The sequence below is a fragment of the Thamnophis sirtalis genome, unplaced genomic scaffold (assembly GCF_051295495.1).
Source record: "Thamnophis sirtalis isolate CommonGarterSnake01/CBP01778 unplaced genomic scaffold, rThaSir2_p1.2 scaffold_6, whole genome shotgun sequence".
Taxonomy (NCBI): Eukaryota; Metazoa; Chordata; class Lepidosauria; order Squamata; family Natricidae; genus Thamnophis; species Thamnophis sirtalis.
In genome coordinates this window covers 73,442,372-73,460,595 of record NW_028261386.1, presented here as the reverse complement: position 1 = coordinate 73,460,595, position 18,224 = coordinate 73,442,372, and the positions used below count along the sequence as shown (strand labels likewise).

General features: G+C 39.6%; 1 protein-coding gene across 1 annotated transcript in view; it reads right to left on the bottom strand.

Annotated features, from left to right (window-relative positions):
* RPS6KA2 (ribosomal protein S6 kinase A2) overlaps window positions 1-18,224 on the bottom strand; it is a 148,232-nt gene that overhangs the window by 16,636 nt on the left and 113,372 nt on the right. The window contains exons 12-14 of the mRNA XM_087718193.1: window positions 16,660-16,762; window positions 15,105-15,235; window positions 10,955-11,080 (exon numbers count right to left, since the gene is read on the bottom strand). Coding sequence (XP_087574319.1) covers window positions 10,955-11,080; window positions 15,105-15,235; window positions 16,660-16,762 — 360 coding nt within the window. The remainder of the gene's footprint in view (window positions 1-10,954; window positions 11,081-15,104; window positions 15,236-16,659; window positions 16,763-18,224) is intronic.

Genomic DNA, 18,224 nt, shown 5'->3' with positions numbered 1-18,224 from the left:
CTGCACGCACTATTGCATTCTGGACTAGCTGCAACTTCTGAATGGCCTTCAGGAGCAGCTCCGTGTAGACTGGATTGTAGTAATCCAATTAAGAAGTGACCAGGATATGAAGAGCTCATAGCTGGAGAACGGACACAATTGGTGCACAGGACTAGGTTCCCCTAGTCATGGCTGCCAACTTCTCTTTGAACCAGTCCCACAAGTTTCATTTACTATAGTTTGTATGTGTTTCTAGCCTTATTGGAGTAGGAAGTATTTGAATCTGAAAAGGAAATAATTAGGGCTCAAACTGTTGTCCTCTACTTTAGAATTGTTTGTAAATAGAATTTCACTAACTCTGCATTTTCATACCCTCCTCTCTATTGTACTTTTCTGTTAAGCCAGCAGGCTTAGTTATATGGCTATAGCTGACAGAAGTATATTTATGTAGGGAAAACATAATGTGAGTTATGAACATGGAGGTTTGGGTCAAAATCTGCAAGATGGTGAGTGCAATTGAATAATAATTCTGTTGTTGCAAGTGCATTTATAAAAAGGACATGGGTTTCAATTGTGATGTCACGCCAGCCATCTTAAGAGATTTTGAGATGTGGATGGCCTATCATTTAGGATCTAACTCAGTGTTGGCAGAAGCACCTTTGACATAGCAGCAGATCCTGTTCACTGTGACATAATTTGCCTCTATAGCAAAATGCATTATTGGCAGGACAAAATAATCTAAAATTTCTATGAATTATTCCATCTTTAATTAATTCATCCTCAAAGTTTTTTTCAGTGCCAAGGAAAAATAGTTGGAATGTTTTGCTAATGGGAACTGTACAGTTTTGTTGTTTTTTCCATCCGATCAAAATGTCATAATAGCACGTGCCCAAGTTCACAAATATAATTATCTCTGAGGTGTCAGGAGGGCTGTGCATGCTTTAGACCTTATATAAGCAATTCAATAAAGCAGACTGAGTTTTTAGGGCTCTGTACAATGCTGAAAAACATTGAAACTGCTTAAGAGTTGCATTACTTTTTGTGAAACCTATTAAAACAGCAGCATGAGTTTTCATTCATGTAGAAAATGGGTTGCTTTTATAGTTGGCAGAGAGATGCTTTGCTTGCGCTTCCATGAGACTGAAGTATTTCTTTCACATTATTTTTGAAGTGTGTCCAAATAATGATTAGCATTATTTTAGGGGAATTTATAATTACTGTTTGAAGATGTATTGAAGGAGAGAGGTTACTGACTGTAGTTGTTTCTATAATTTTGAATTATCTTGAATTTATGGTTCATTAGCTTTGGTGACTCATTCACTGGACAGTAATATCATCCATAAAATTAGACTTATTATTTTAGAGAAAAAGAAGAAATAAACTAGTGTTTTCCCGAAAATAAGACAGGGTCTTATTTTCTTTTGACCCACAAAATATGGCTTGGGCCATATCCGGGCTTATTGTTTTGGGGTTGCTGGGTGGCTGCTCTCTTGCGAGCAGGCTCCTGAAGAGTCGGGAACAGCCTCAGGTTCGAATGGCTGTTGCAGCAGCGCAACACAGCAGCCATGAAGTGACCACACTCATGAGCAGCCACCCAGCAAACCCCCTTTCCAGCTGGGCACAGTGCCATTCACTGACGTAGGGGTATCGGCAAGCCGTGTGAGCGCCTGTTCGCTGTCCCCAGCTTCCGTGGCTTGGTGCCTTCGGTGCCTAGGTCAGTGAATGGAGCTCTACATGGCTGGAAAGGAGAGTTGCATGAGCGGTTGCTCTGCTCCTCACTCGTGTACCTCCCAACCTCACGATGCCCTGGCCCAACTCTCCCTGCAGAGCCAGGGCACCTCCGCTGCCGCCGCCGCCCCCCACCCCAGCATGGCTTTTTCTGTGGCTTCCAAACTACAAAGATAGGATGCCGAGTCTTCCAGAAGTTGCAGCTTTGGGAGTAGGCTCTATAGTTCTGGGCCGGCTGCCAGCAGAGTATACTCCCAGAGCTGCAACTGCTGGAAGACTCGGCATCCTACCTCCGTGGTTTGGAAGCTGCAGAAAAAAACATGCTGGGGCGGCGCTGGAGGCAGCGGAAGTATCCTGGCTCTACAGGGAGAGTTGGGCCAGGGCATCGTGAGATTGGAAGGCACATGAGCGGGGAGCGGAACAGCCGTTCGTGCAACCCCCCTTTCCAGCCATGCAGAGCCCCATTCACTGACTTAGGGGCATTCTGAAGGCACCAAGTCATAGGACCGGGGGTGGCGAACAGACCCTTATGTGGCTTGGTGATGCCCCTAGGTCAGTGAATGGCACTGTGCCCGGCTGGAAAGGAGGTTTGCTGGGTGGCTGCTCGTGAGCATGGTCACTTCATGGCTGCTGTGTGGTGCTGCTGCGACAGTGCAACACAGCTGTTTGACTCTGAGCTTGTGCCCAGCTCTTCAGGAACCTGCTCGCAAGAGAGCAGCTGCCCAGCAACCCCCTTCTCCAGTTGGGCACAGCACTGCTCACCAACCTAGCGGTATCCTGAAGGCGCCAAGCAACACGAGCCCCTTTGCCCCCCAATTCCTGCGACTTGGACCCTTTGGGATACTGCTAGGTCAGTGAGCGGCACTCTGCTTGGCCGGAAGGGGATTTGTCCAGGGGGCTTATTTTCAGGGGAGGGCTTATATTTTTGCCTACCCAAAAAATATGGCATGGCCTTATTTTCAAGACATGTCATATTTTCAGGAAACATGGTAGTAATATTTTAAGCATCCTGCTTACTGTATAAAAAGGAGATGCCTGATTCCTTCTACCATTAATTGACAGCATTCACATATTTAACCTTCAACTGAATCATTGCTAGTGTCGAAACTATGTATATGATGACGCACTTAATTAATTAACTCAAACAGTTTTCATTGGGCTGAACAAAACTGTGATGGTTTAGCAAGTCCTTCAGTGTGGAAATACTATATGGTATCTTCTTTGTTCTAACATCTTTTAAAATGTCACCCAAAGGAGTGTAGAGTTTCTACATTCAAAATCTTACAGGAAGAAAGAGTTTGGCAGACACAAGACCAATATTTTTATTTTTATTTAATATATATTTATTTATATTTGTAGGGCTGCCCATCTAACCTGTGACTCTGAGCAATTTACAACAGTTAAAAAAAAACACCACTCCAATAAAAGAGTTAGAAACAACTACAAAATATGTAAAACATCAGAACTAATAAGAACTACAAGAATGCAACTATTCTTCAAGAGTTCATACTTCTTCACATCTGTGATGAATCTTATATATCAAAATGTATGAGAAAAGATCTATGCATAAGTGCACATCGGGAGATTTGTATTCAAATTGTTCATTTATTAAAAATGTAGATAAAAATCTATAGAACAGATTGATATTTTTTTTAAAAATGTTCTTTTCAAAACGCTCACAACATACTGTAAATGTACAGAACACACAACATTTATAATTTGGAGTCATTTCCCCTTGTCTATTAAACATACAGTGTTTCTCTGTATAAGAGCGGGAATTGTATTCAGACTCTTTTATTGGTAGCAACAGACACATTGCTGGCATATGTTCAAGGACATTCTTGTTATTATTTATTCAAATGTTTCAGGAGCAGGCTTAGGAAATGTCAGTGTTGTGGTGCAGCATGAAACCTGCCAGTTTAAACTGGTTGTTTTATCCCATGACAAAATAATGAATTTAAATAATGGTTGTGTGTTAGTTGTAAAGGAGAAGTATGTTTGCTAGTGCAGCAGATCACAGCTGTAGAAGTATGAGGAGAAAAGTGAAATGGGAAAAGATGATAATTTATTCTGAGGGTCCTTTCATATATTAAAACAAGCCTCTCTCTTCCTGCTCCCCATCCAAGTACCTAGAATAATTCTAATTACACGAATGATGGAAAACATCAGCCAGGATTTAATAAGTTTTCTGCATTTGTTGTATTCCATCTATTATACTGTTCAAAGAAGTATAGTACTAGCACGTATAGCAAAAGAAATCAGCCGCCAATTGTAACATGAGAATTTGTCCTCCTGTTTGTCCATATGACTATGTCTATGGAACAGGCTGCGCCAAACGGCCGCGCGCCCAAGCTCAGCGGGAGGCCAAGTCCGCGCGCCCCACCTCACCTGCGCCAGTCGGGGAGGGGGAAGGAGGGGGAGGGGGCGAGCGCCGCACCTGGCCGGCCTCGGGGAGGACATTGCCGCGCCGCCCCTCACGCTCCCTTTGCTGGTAGGATGTGATATTTGAACGGGCTGGGGAAGGGGGGGCGCGTAGTCACACCTCTCCCCCATCACCTGAATCTCCACCCGCTTCCCTTTCTCCGGGCCGCTCCAAAGGCGCATCCTTTCCTCCTCCCCCCCCCCGTGGATCCTCCGCGCACGTGGCTGGTGAGATGAGCTTGCTGGTGTGGAGGGATCCAAAAAGTAACATTTTTTTTTTACCCTTTGCTTTAAAAGAAATGAAAACTTTTATCCAGCAAAGGAGAAGTTCAGAAAGGTGAGGAGGACTTAAATTCGAAGCTTTTATTCCGTGCGAGGGTTGTTTTGCTTTACTTAATATGTGAGCTTGGGTGGAAGGGGATGCTGGGCAGGGGTCTGAGCTGGGCCTGCATACAGAGGCCAAGAGACCCTCCCAGCCAGCCCCTGCCCTCCCAGCCAGCCCCTGCCCTCTGAGACCATGGGAGTGAGGATCCCACCTCCACAGCCAGCCACAGGAAAGGCTCTTCAGGGGGTCCACTGAGAACCCAAGCCCAGGGCTGCTTTCTTTTACGCACACCACACACACACACACACACACACACACACACACAAGCAGACAGTTCACTAGACCAAGAATCAGCCCCTGCTGCTGGGCAAGAGCAGAGGTCAGCTGGGGCCGCATTAGCAAACGATGGCTGGACAGAGTCTTGCTTCCCAACCTTGGTTGACTGAAATAACACACACACACACAAACACACACACACACACACACACACACCACTGAGCTGGCCTTCCACTGTGGCCTGGCAGGGAGGCTCCTTACTCAGTGTTGACCAGGGTGCACCATTTTCTAATGGTGGTGTGCCTCGTGATTTTTTTCATGAAAAAAGTGTGCCTTTGCACAAAAAAGGTTGAAAAACACTGGTCTATAGTAAGCCTTCTCCCATCTGTTGTACAATCTCTCCAGCATTTACACACAATTATACAGAAATTTCATCTCATTTATATCCATTCATTTCTCTTACACAAGTGACTTTGCCCCCATGTAGAAGAGCATGTATGCTTCAAAAAACCCAATTCCCATGAATGGATTTCAGGTGGCACAGAATACTTGGGGAGATCAGGCAATTTTAAGCTTTTATATCCCAATGGTTAGCTCACCTCCCAAATTATTCCATAAGTAAAATCAAGATTTGAAAAAAAGATCCCTATTTACTATAATGGGAAACATTTTGATTAAAGGTCCATTGTGGCAGGATCCAGAAAAGTCCAAGAAAACCAATTGGGAAGTTCTTGCAGGCTGAAAATAACTGTTCTTGTGCCCTTTGGTAATCAATAACTCTTCCAAGGAAAGGCAACTTCTCCAACTCAATTCCTATTTTATTAGGACAGGCAATATTTTTGCAGACAATATTTTTTTTGCAAGCATATAAATGGGGAGTTTCTCATAGGCACTTCAATCACTCTATCAACACTTGCCAAACCTCAGAAACAGTCTTGCAACAGTTCATTATTATTTTTAACTGCAGACACTGCAAGAATGCAACCACCACACTAGACCAGTGCTCTCCCTAACTAACAAATAAGGAAAAATCATGTCTGGCCATCATGCTTGGCCCTCCTCCTCCTTCTTACCCTATGACTTTTAAACAATGAAAAAAGTAAAGAAAAAGCAGATCACTGACTACAAAGCTTTAGGCAAGGACACTGATATGCCCCAGTGACTGAGGAGGCAAAGAAGCCAGGAGTTTCCAACCATGGAAAATTAGCCAGGTCACGGGCTGCATGGAACTCTAATGCCAAAGATAAGAAAATGAAACAAAAGTGATTTGAACTGAGCTACAGTAGAAGAAAACCGATGTAGCTGATATAGGGGGCATTTAACTATCTGAAAACAACTCAACAAGCAACAAAGATGATTAGGGGACTGGAGACTAAAACATATGAAGATTGGTTGCAGGACCTGGGTATGAATAGTTTAATGAAAAGAAGGACTAAGGGAGACATGATAGCAGTGTTCCAATATCTCAGGGGCTGCTACAAAGAAGAGAGAGTCAAGGTATTCTCCAAGGCACCTGAAGGCAGGACAAGAAGCAATGGCTGGAAACTAATCAAGGAGAGGAATTTCCTAACAGTTAGAACAATTAATCAGTGGAACAACTTGCCTCCAGAATTTGTAAATAAGAAAGAATCGGCCCCTTGAGCCATTGAGGAAGTTATCATCGCCTCCTTCACCCAACATAACCTCTCAATCACAACATAGGGAAATAATTCTTCAATTTATGCAAACACATTTGTTGTTTTCTTTAAAATTGTCATCAGGACATATCAATGCAAATAATTTATTTCAAGTCTTTTTCCCATATCTCAACTGTGTGAAAAATTCTGATGCCACCCATCACTTTACTCCCAAACTTTGTGATACATGTATTTCATTATTATCTTATTTATTCAAGGCACTTAAATGCAATGACCACTGAAAACAAAATTCAATTGCAAGAAAATGAAATGCCTGAAAAAAACCCAATAACATTTAATGATTTAATTACAAGTGAATTTTAAGGCGCAAAAAGAAGTATAAAAAGGGCATAAGAACAAACCACAATGCAGGAACTAAGAATTTCCAGATGAAAACTCTGAAACTAAATTAAGATTCGAGGAAAATATATATTCATGCACACTGTAAAAAGGGTTTAAAAAGACACAAAGAAACTTTTTACAGAAGGAAAGCAACAAAAATCAGAGCGATAAATTTAATGCCTTAAACTGAAGAAAAAAATATATATAGCTACCCAAAAAGTTTACACGAAGAGCACAACAACAAAAATTGATACCATAAAACCGAGAAAATATAATATCGAACTGGAGTGCACGCTAAAAAAGTACAATACAAAGAGACAGACAAAATGTTTTACAGAGCATAACAAGAATTCAAAAACAAAGCCGAAAACTCAAACTGGAAATTGAAATCCAATGCAAGCAAATACAATGAGAAGAGCTGAGACAATTATTAACGAAGAATATGTATGTACACAAAAAAAAAAAAAAAAAAAAAAAAAGAACATTAATGGCTGCCTTGTGCTTGGTGAGCTGATGCCAATTTCTTGATGTCTGGAACCATTTTTGTTAATGTCATTCTTAAATCACTATGCTCAGTGATCTTCAACATGTTCCTTGACTTAGAAAGGATCTGTTGGATGGTGCTGAAGCCCCTCTCCACTAAGTAAGTGGAAGGAAAGGCTAAAAGAAGCAAGTTAATAGCAATAGCAGTTAGACTTATATACCGCTTCAGAGGGCTTTCAGCCCTCTCTAAGCGGTTTACAGAGTCAGCATATTGCCCCCAACAATCCGGGTCCTCATTTTACCCACCTCGGAAGGATGGAAGGCTGAGTCAACCTTGAGCCGGTGAGATTTGAACAGCCGAACTGCAGAACTGCATGTTGGGTAAGTGTTTCTCATTTTCACACAAAAAGCTTTGCAGCCGTAACTCTGAAAATGTGATTGGGCTTCACAGTCGTATTTCGGATCTGTCAATGGCTCTTGCAGTTTAGGATGAAGTTGTGCAAAGTCTGCTGTGAAAGGATTTAGCACCCAAGTGGGCACTTCCAGATTTATCAGATCATAGAATCTGGTTTCCATATCTTCTTTTAGTTCCTTCAAGTGGCAGCAAAAAATGTCCAAATCTTCTGCTTGGAGTTGAAATTCATTCACCAAGGCTTGGGAACTGATACAGCTCCTGGCGACTCATATTGCTTGCAAGGAGGTCCAATTTTGAAATAAATGACCAGATTACTCCTTCGGCCTTAAGAAAATTGATTTTATCTCCTTGCAGCTTTACATTTACTTCATTCAGCTTGTCAAAAACATCAGCGAGATAAGCTACATCCAGATGTCGAAGTTTAAGCGAACTGCTTAGACTTGGATCAATGGATTCAAGAAATTCGACAACTGTGTCAAAAAGTTCGTGGAATCGCTGCAAATGCTTTCCTTTTGAAAGCCACCTTACTTCAGTATGCAAAAGGAGATGTTCATACTCCTCGTCATTTTTTTCACAAAGCTTGTGAAAAAGTCGGTTGTTCAAGGCATTCGATTTAATTTTATTCAGAGCGTTAATGACGTAACGTATAGACTCATGCAAACGGCCACTCAAATTTTTTGAGACAAGATGCTGTCTATGAACGACACAATGGACAATCATAACTCCAGGTACAACCAATTTTAGGTGAGCTTGAAATCCGCGATATTGTCCAACCATGGATGCAGCTTCGTTGGTCGCACATGCCACGATGTTTGTCAAAGGGATGTTTTTCTCATTAAAAAACTCTTCAACCTTTTTAAATATTGAAGAACCTTTTGTGTTGGTGGCTAAATTTCGAGCAAATAACAGTTCTTCCCTGATCTCTTCATTTCCATTGATGAAACAGACATAAGCCAATAACAAGGCTTCATTTTCATGAATCGTTGACTCATTAATCTGCATCATGAATTCTGTACTTTTCAAGGTGTCAATAAGCCTTTCTTCCACTTCAGCAGCCATTTCATCAATTCTTTTTGATACGGTGTCATTGCTAAAAGGAATCAACTGCGTGAAAGTGCTTGCGCTGGGCCCCAACATGGTGGCAACAATCTGTTTCACTGCTGATAAATTTCTCCGATAGTGTGAGGTTTGCCACATTTTGCTATCAACAAAGATACTTCATAGAAACAAATGAGCCCCTTGTCAGCGTTGAGTGACGATTTCCCAAATAACTTCTCAACAGTGCTGCGACCCTCAAACTTGGCCTTTAAGGATTGGAAAAATGATACCGGTTTGTCAGCTTTATCCGAATGAATTCTTACCAAATGGTCTTTCCGACGGAAAGGCTTCATCGCTTCATTTGAAAATGTTTTCTCACAAAGAAGACAAAACGGAAGCTGTATGTTGGAAAGAGATGGAATGAATCCCAATTTTAGGTATTCCGCCGAATATTGGCGACACTTCCTCTTCTCGGCCATTTTGAGAGGTCTTTGAAATGAAAAGCACTAACTGCAAATTAAATTTTTGACCACACTGGAACACTATAAAACACACGTGGACGTTGATAAACCTAGTTTCAACAGTTACATTGACATTACAGCTGACATCACAGGGGACAGCCACTCAGCATGTGATGTTTTGAAAGAAGCGCTCACCCCTCCATCACTGCCCATTCTGGTCAATGGTGCATCACTGTATGGGTAGAATGATAGAGGCTGCTGCGCAACGCACATGAGGATGAGTATTCACATATGTACGGCGTTCTGTACTGAAGCTAGCTAGAGGAACATTTTAAAACACAGTTCAATCCACTAATACTGAGTGATCTGATGTTTTTGTATGACAGATATACAGCGGTTCACTGTACGAAAAAAGTCTCAAAAGTGTCCCCAAAACGTTTCGCTCCATCGTCCCCATATCGCCCCCCCTTCCATTCCTTCACTCCCATGTTGCCCCTTTTCATTCCACCCCCCTTAAAAAATGAAATCGACCCCTAGGGGACGATATCACCCAGGTTAAGAACCACTGAACTAGAAGACCTCCAAAGTCCCTTCCAACTGCTATTCTGTTCTGTTCCGTTCTATTCTATCCCAAGTAGAAGTGCCCTTGGTCATGTCACACAAAAACTAGTGATGTTTGTCATAGGGACAACAAAGCAGCAGAGACAAATCCTTTATTTCTTCTCAGCCTTATAAATTTTACATTCCTTACTTTTAATATTGACTATTTCTTTACTTTTCTGCAATAGATTATGCAATGTAATATTTTGTATTTTGCTTTTTAAAAAAACCCAAACGAGCAACAAATAAAGGACTCTCAGAACATCCGTACCTTCTATTGTAAACATCAGTCTGGATGGCTTCTTTTAGTGAACCAGTGGAAGTAAACAAATTTTTAGGAAAGGAACATAAAACTATTGAACAGTTCTCAGCATATCTCTCTAATGCTTTCAACAGAGCTTTAAAGCACAGTGTTGGACAGCCAACTGTGTTTTTATATGTACAAATATTTCATGAGCCTTTAAATTATATTTGGTTTTTTTTAAACAAATTTCAATTTTATATGGCTGCCCATCTTACAAGATGGAATGCGTATAATAAATGTATTGTATCAATGTTCTTCATGAATCAACATAAACATTATTACTGTATAATCTAGTTAAAATCAAAACGGAATTGGATCAAAAAAAGTAAAGCCAAAGTTGGATTATGTTCACTTCTTACTTGTTAAAATACCCTCAAAATACATGTCATTTAAAATGATCTGATCTCCTAGAATTTTTCACACTTGCATAACTGTTGGGGGAAATGAAATGTCAACAGTTTTGCCATTTGAAAAAAAGCAAGCTTTAAAAATCCAAGATAAATTTGATGGACTTCCTGTGGTTGGATCCAAAGAGCCATGTGGCTATGACCATGGCTTTGTTCTCTTCTGATACTGTACTTTATGTCAAACATGAAATGCATAGGATTTTCAAAAACATGACATAATATGACAAATTAATTGCAATTGCCAGAGATTAATTGAAAAAAAGAAGCATATACTGAACATATTGAAGCCATGGAAATACCCCGAAGAACATCTCTGAAAGCCGTGAGTGCTCCATTCACATATCCATTTTCCTCATGGGCTGACTTACATTTTACTTTCAAAATTCACCTTCATACTGTCTGGTTCCCATAACCTCTTGGTCCGCTGCATCAAGGCAGCATAACCGATACTAGTTGCCCTTGCCAGATGATCACTAGACACACCACAGTGATTTCTTACCTTTACTGCAAATTCTGCTTCTGTGGCTTTGTGAATACACCTCTTGCAAACAGAATACGAGCCAATGCCAATGTCTTCCCGGATTTCATATCCATCTGTAAAGTGAATATTGTTCCCATGTAACTGCTACATATGGAAACAAAAGAATAGCAATAAAAAGACAAGTCTTATGGTTGACTTCATCAAAGACTCTCTAGCTCTAACAATTCAGAGACATTAGTTTATTATACAGAACCAGCTAATTACTGTAAATAAGTGCTGCCTTAATTTTGTCCAATTAATCTTACAATCCTTAGCATCCGTGGATTTCTTTTAGGTCAACCTGAAGAAGTAAAGCTACAGCAATATTGTCATAAAAATACAGCACAATTAATCCAAAAATAAACATCCCATTAAAGTTAAACCTCCTTTAACATGAATTCAACTGCTGATGATTTAATACAAATATCTCTGCAGTTTTCTTGGCAACAACATGAAACTTATCTGCCATGGGTACTTTCCCAATCTCTAAGGATAGAAATTGCCATCTGGCTGGGCTGGGGTGGAAAAAGCAAATTCTATGGTTCTTAAGGAAGGGAGTTAAATTTAAAAAAGTAACTTCCCCTCCTCAGGGCATTTATTATATAACATTGATTCACTAACCAGAAGTAGCTGTTCACTGAATGGTCAGGTTACATTCCCTAGGGGATTTTTCCGGATTTTTTGGAAATGTAATGGATGATAACGATAATGATGATGACAATCATGAAGTTCATTATTTGTATCTTGTCTTTCTATTGACATGGCATTCAGAGAAACTCATCTGGGAACTTTTGCACACAAAAGTATTACCTACCACTGAACATAAACTTTCTTCTCATATTAGCTTTCATTGCTAATATGAGTTTTGGGTTGTTGACAGTTCTTGTATTTTACAAGCTAGAACTGGAAAGGAAGGACACAATTACTGCTGATACCACACAAAAAGCTGGGGGAGACAAACTGTGTCACTTTGCAAGAAATGGTTGCTAATGGGAACTTTCCCTGAAATAAATGAAACATTTTTCATAAAGGTGTTACTCACACCACTGATATACTTGTGGGTAATTTAATGTCTGAACAATTTTCCTTCAGTGGTTACAGCTCATATTCAGGTCTCATTTAGGGGTTCACTTTCTGGTACAGAAATAGAGAAATTCTCTTTTCCACATTACAAAATAATCCATGCTGGAAACGTGAGAAATTGAAGTGTGTATATATTATTCTTAATAATTTTGATAGCACTGATATTACTAATGTTTTATATTTTAGGTATCATCATTTCTTATGCTCCTATAATGTAATTGTAGTGGATTAAGACAACTCTTTATTTTGAGTGGATTGTTGTGTAATAGGATTTCAAATATTCTGTACACAGTTACAGCTTTTTTTTCCTAGTATATGAAGCAGAAGTGGGGATTCAGATGGAAATGAAATTAGCACTCAGTTTGAACTCATTCAGTCTTTTGTTAGAGGCCTTAAGGAAAGCAGCCTCTAAATAAATCTAAAGCCACTCAGTCCAATACCTAGAAAACTCTGGAAGTTTGGGGCATCTATAGCAGTGGTGCAATTCAGCTGGATTTATCTGGTTTGGGCAAACCTGTAGCGGTGGCAGCGGACGGCTTTGCCCACCCATCCGCACGTCATCACGTCCCATTTTTAAAGCAGGGGTGAAATCAACTTACCTTTGCTACTGGTTCGCAAATGTGAGTGTGCATGTGCTCTTGATTTGCTCGTATGTGCCACCTCTGTGCATGCCCAGGACCTTCCACCTATGCGCAGAGCATCAAAAATGGGACATGATGACATCTGGGTGGGTAGGTGGAGCCTCCTGGCACCATTGCTACCGGTTTGTCCAAACTGGATAGAACCAGCTGAATTGCACCACTGATCTAAAGTTAGATGTTTGAAAGGTTTGTGAGGATATTCTTTTAAGTAGCAGTTTATTCTATCTGGGATAACTTCATGCCTGGTTCTGTTCTCTGCCTCCCTATTTCTTTCTGTATTTTCTCAGTCTATTTACACATTAGTGTTATCTTTGATTTGAAATTAAATGTCAATGATACTGTTCTCTCAAATCCTTGCTTTGCTCTTGTTATAAAGAAGGAAAAACATTTTTCTTTTTTATTCTAATTTAATTTATAATCAGTCACTTCATACTCCAAAACCACTTGGGCTTAATAAGCCCAAATAAAAGGTAATAATAATAATAATAATAATAATAATAATAATAATAATAATAATAATAATAATGCCAAATGCAGACTTTGCAAAGAAGCTGATGAAACTGTTGATCACTTACTCAGCTGCTGTAAAAAAATCGCGCAGACTGATTATAAATTGCGGCACAATTCAGTAGCACAAATGATCCATTGGAATTTGTGCAAAAATTATAATATTAAAACAGCAACAAACTGGTGGGAACATCAGCCTGAAAAAGTCACCGAAAATCAGATGGTCAAGATCTTGTGGGATTTCCGTATACAAACCGTCAAAATACTGGCGCATAATACACCAGACATCACACTGGTTGAGAAAAATAAGGTCACAATCATAGACATCGCAATACCAGGTGATAGCAGGGTCACCGAGAAGGAACATGAAAAAATCGCAAGATACCAGGACTTAAAAATCGAAATTCAACGACTATGGCACAAACCAGCAGTGATAATTCCAGTGGTAATTGGCACACTGGGTGCTATACCAAAAGCACTGGAATTACATTTAAAACAGTTAAAAATTGACAAAATCACCATCAGTCAAATGCTTGGATCTGCACGCATATTACGAAAATACGTTACGACGTCCTAGGCCCCTGGGTGGGACCCGACTAGTAACCAATGCCAAATCCGGCGAAACAACTGGCCGCTGTGATACAATTGTATAATAATAATAATAATAATTCAACTGGAATTATTTATTTTAAAGCCTTGTCCTAGGAAAGGGCAACTCCTACTCTAAACATCCAGATTTCTGAAGAAGGGAAGCAGCTGATTCAAGAACAGGTGGTGGAAACTACTTGCCAGGAAGAATCTCTTTTACCTGGATAAACAGCCACATCTGGACAACTCATAACTCGGGCAAAGAAGATGCTAAGGAGAATTCTAGGAAGTTGGGGGCGGGGGGGGGGGGAGAGGGATAATGATACACCTTCCTCATCTTTCTTATTGCTACTATCTTAAATTATAAGAACTTAAATTATAAGACATTATGTAACAAATAGAAGATTATTGTAATTATTACCCTACTTTTTAAATATAGAAAGCTACCAAAGAAGCTAGCATAGTTAAAAACAGATACTGAAAAACACTTTCAACCAATTCAAATGACTAAAAGCCTTGAATTATTTCCTAAAAATTGAAAGAGTAATTATATTTGACTTAATGCTTGGAGAAAAAGTACAAGTAGTGACAAAGTATGTTTTGCTATATAGAAGCAATGATTTTTTTTACTACAAAACCCACTGTCTGTTGCCATTACTTCTTCCTGTGCTATCTAAAATATCTGAGGGTTACTAAATGTTGCACAAGCAAAAGAAATAGCAGGAGAAGTACAATAAAGTTGAGATGAACTATGAAAGTGCTTGCTTATGTACAGTATTTAGGACTGAATTTAAAGGACTGAATCTGTGGGGTTTCCACATTGGGTTTCCAACGTTAGTCCATAAAATTGTTATATTTTGAACTATTACAATTACAGTAAAGCATCAATTTAATATATTTTATTTAGCAGACATCAGATGCAATGAATATTTCTACTGAGGCATTACCTGAAATAGTGGACATTCAGATAATAAAAGAACTTGCTCATAAATACATAGCCAAACTAAGAAATTCACTTCCATAAGATGCCAATGATACCAACGAAATATGATTATTGCTTTTTAAATGTACATCACCTCTTTCCTCCAGGAATTCAAAGTGAAATACATAATCTTCCAATGTTAGTCCATAACAAGCCTATGCGGTAGCGAGTGATTAAAAAAAAATAACTAGCTCAAAGTCACCCCAGTGTATTTCCTTAGAAGATTTGAATCTCTAATCTTAGCTGTTTTTCTTAATGTTCTTTATGCTACAGTAATACATCTAGATGAAGTGATAGTGGTATAATATCTATACAGCCAAGTTCATACCTGAACAATTGGATGAACTGTGACTTTATGTGGTTCTTGCTGTACAAGTTCCTGCCCCAAGTTGGATGCCACAAAGCTGAATCCTCTGAAGAGATGATGAGCATTGGCACTTGGAGGGACACCTGGGGAATCTGAAGAGGAGATGAGAGATGACTCAAAGAATGGGGCACCTGGAGATTCCCACCATTTCTCCACTATTATTTTCCCTAGCAATGTTATAAAGAAGCAATTTGCACACTAGCACCCAGCCATGCTATTTTTCAACGTGGAGACATGCATCCTTCTCCATTTGAAAGAGCTTCCCAATCTTTGCTTCAACATAAAACTGCATCAGAATTTCTAGAATGAGAGTTCTGAATGTATTTTTGCCAAGAAGAGCCTTTAAAATAGGGGTGTCCAATATTGGCAACTTTAAGACCTGTGGATTTCAACCTCCATGCTGTGTGGGGAATTCTAGGTGTTGAAGTCCACAAGTCTTAAAGTTGCCAATATTGGACACCTCTGCTTTAAACTATTAAACTACTTAATAATTAGTTAATTAATAATAAACCACTTAATATTTAGTAGTAGTAAACTATGAAAAACAGAGAACCTAGAATTTTTTTTTTTAGCAGCAAATTGCACAACTGCTTGTACAATCTTTTGCGTGTAATATTTAGCCCACCTGAGGATTTGTGGCAGTGCAGAATTTCAATGTAAAAGTAGTTTCCAATAGGTTAGACATGAAAGAGTTAATGGGAAGCAAGTGTGCAGTAATACAGAACCCTAGAGAGGCTGGAGAGTCCTTTCAGTAGGACCACTCCAAGTGCTACCCAGAAACACTAGGAAGAAAGTGTGGAAAATACTACACAGTAGTAATTCTAATTCTCTAATTCAGCCACACCATAAAATTCCAACAGTCAGTCTATGTGTATACAAGGTAATAGATTCTTCTGGAAGCAACAGCAAATTTGGAAATATAATGGCATTTGGTATAATAGTATCAAGTCATAATGATAACTTACAAAGGATTAGTATTGCATTGTTTTTACCCATCATAGTGAGGCAGAAGGAGCATGCTCTGGGTCCTGTCTGCCAAGGAATGTCAAACTGACTGCCCAGGAAGGTAACCTTTCCTATTGTGGCATCTGCTCTCTGGAATATCATCCCTCTGGAGATGGAATTGGCTTTGTGCCTTTTGGCCTTCTGGAAAGCCCTGGAGACACAGTTCTATGTCTGACTCGATGCATGTGGGAGTCTATCTCCTGCTTATATTGATTGCTGTCTATGGTTTATAATTCTCAACTGTTGTGGGTCTTACGTTTTAAAATATTTTTATTATTTGAAAGTTCTAAGCCATCCAGAGGTAACATCAACCCACCCATTTGAGATGAGTGATTATATAAATCAAAGGAAAGAAGGAAGGAAGGAAGGAAGGAGGGAGGGAGGGATAGAGTGGTAAGTAATTCTTAAACTCTAGATATATTTTGGATAGTTTTGCTAATGTAACATTACATACATTTTACAAACGTAAAAATAATGGCAAATTTACTGATACGTTTTCTTGGTAAAGTACCTGTTGGGGTCCGTGATGTGAATTCAGGATCAAAATGGAAAGTGTCCTCTGGCCGACCCACTGCAGGTTTAAAGGGTGGTTTGATTTCTCTTCTGTACAGTTTCTGCATAAGAGCAAAGCAAAACAGAGGTTAATTTTCTTGCCACAAGGGACCCTTGAGTTAGAAAATAGCTGTAGGTCAAATAATGAATCAACAATACATTAAAATAAAATGAATTAATTAAAATAATGGTTTTTAAAGCAGAAAGCTGCTTAAAGGAAGAGAAATAAAGAAAAATGCTTTGTATGCTCGCTGCATTCTGACTATGGGAAATATGTTTCATGTTTAATACAGGGGAAAGGAGAAATTGAGAAGCATCACCCAAGAGAAAGGACGAGGTGATTTTCCTCACTTAGGCTAAGTTTCTATGACAATCAACTAGACTTATTTTTCTTTAGGTAATATAGGTCTGTGCTTTTCGGAAGTTTTAAGTGCACATTAAAATATATCTGCACATATGATGAAAGTATTTGAAAAACAGTAGCCTGATTTTTATTAATATAGTTCATTCATTACAGGAGAGAGGAGAACATTTCCACAGAAGCAAAGCATGCTCAGCATATTGTCCATAGTGACAGTTTCATATTCTATAATTTGAAAATGATAATGCATATGCCCAGTATCAACTACTGTAATAAAATAATGCATTCATTTATTATCTGATATAAATGTGAGCTCATTACATATCCGTAGATTTGCTCCCTGGTTTTTAAACATATAAGCCCATTGCTCAGACTTATGAATCCTAATTTAAAAATCAGCCTATTCTGTTGTTATCCATCATTTTGAGTCGAATACAGATTGATTATGTAAAGAAACATAAAGATGGTAAAATATAGTATTTATTTGGGCACTTTGCACACTGATATGTGCAATACAAATTATACTTTTCAATTAACTGAAAGAACTGTTTGGCACGGAAGATGAAGGACTACCCTGTTTCCCCGAAAATAAGACTTTCCTGGATAATAAGCCCAATCAGGCTTTTGAACGCATGCGCTAAAATAAGCTCTCCCCTCAAACTAAGCCCTCCCCTCAAATATTTAAACACATGCACAGCTGGTCCCCGCCATTTCCTGGGGGGGGGGGAACATGCCCCACGCATCCCACATGCACCTGCCATCAACGCGGAAGAGCCTCGTGGAGGCTGCTCCCGCAAACCCTAGCTACCCACCCCTTCTCTTAGTGGCGGCCGCAAAAAGAGTGGCAGGCCCAGCAATGCTAGCACTGGCAAGAGTGTGCCAGAAACAGAGACAGAACTTCTGGCCTCTCTGGATCAGCTAATCCGTGGGCCGAGGTTAAGGGGCGTCCTGCACCTTTCAAATAATAAGACCTCCCCCAAAATAAGGCCAAGCGCTTATTTCGGGGGTCAAAAGAAAATAAGACAGGGAAACACAGTACATTGGAAGTTATTTTTGAATATCTGAGAATTCACCATTTACTAATTTGCTTTTCTTTCACAGATTCTATTGTTAAACCAGAACTAGGTATTATCAGGGTTTTCAACTGTATCAAGGCCTCTTTG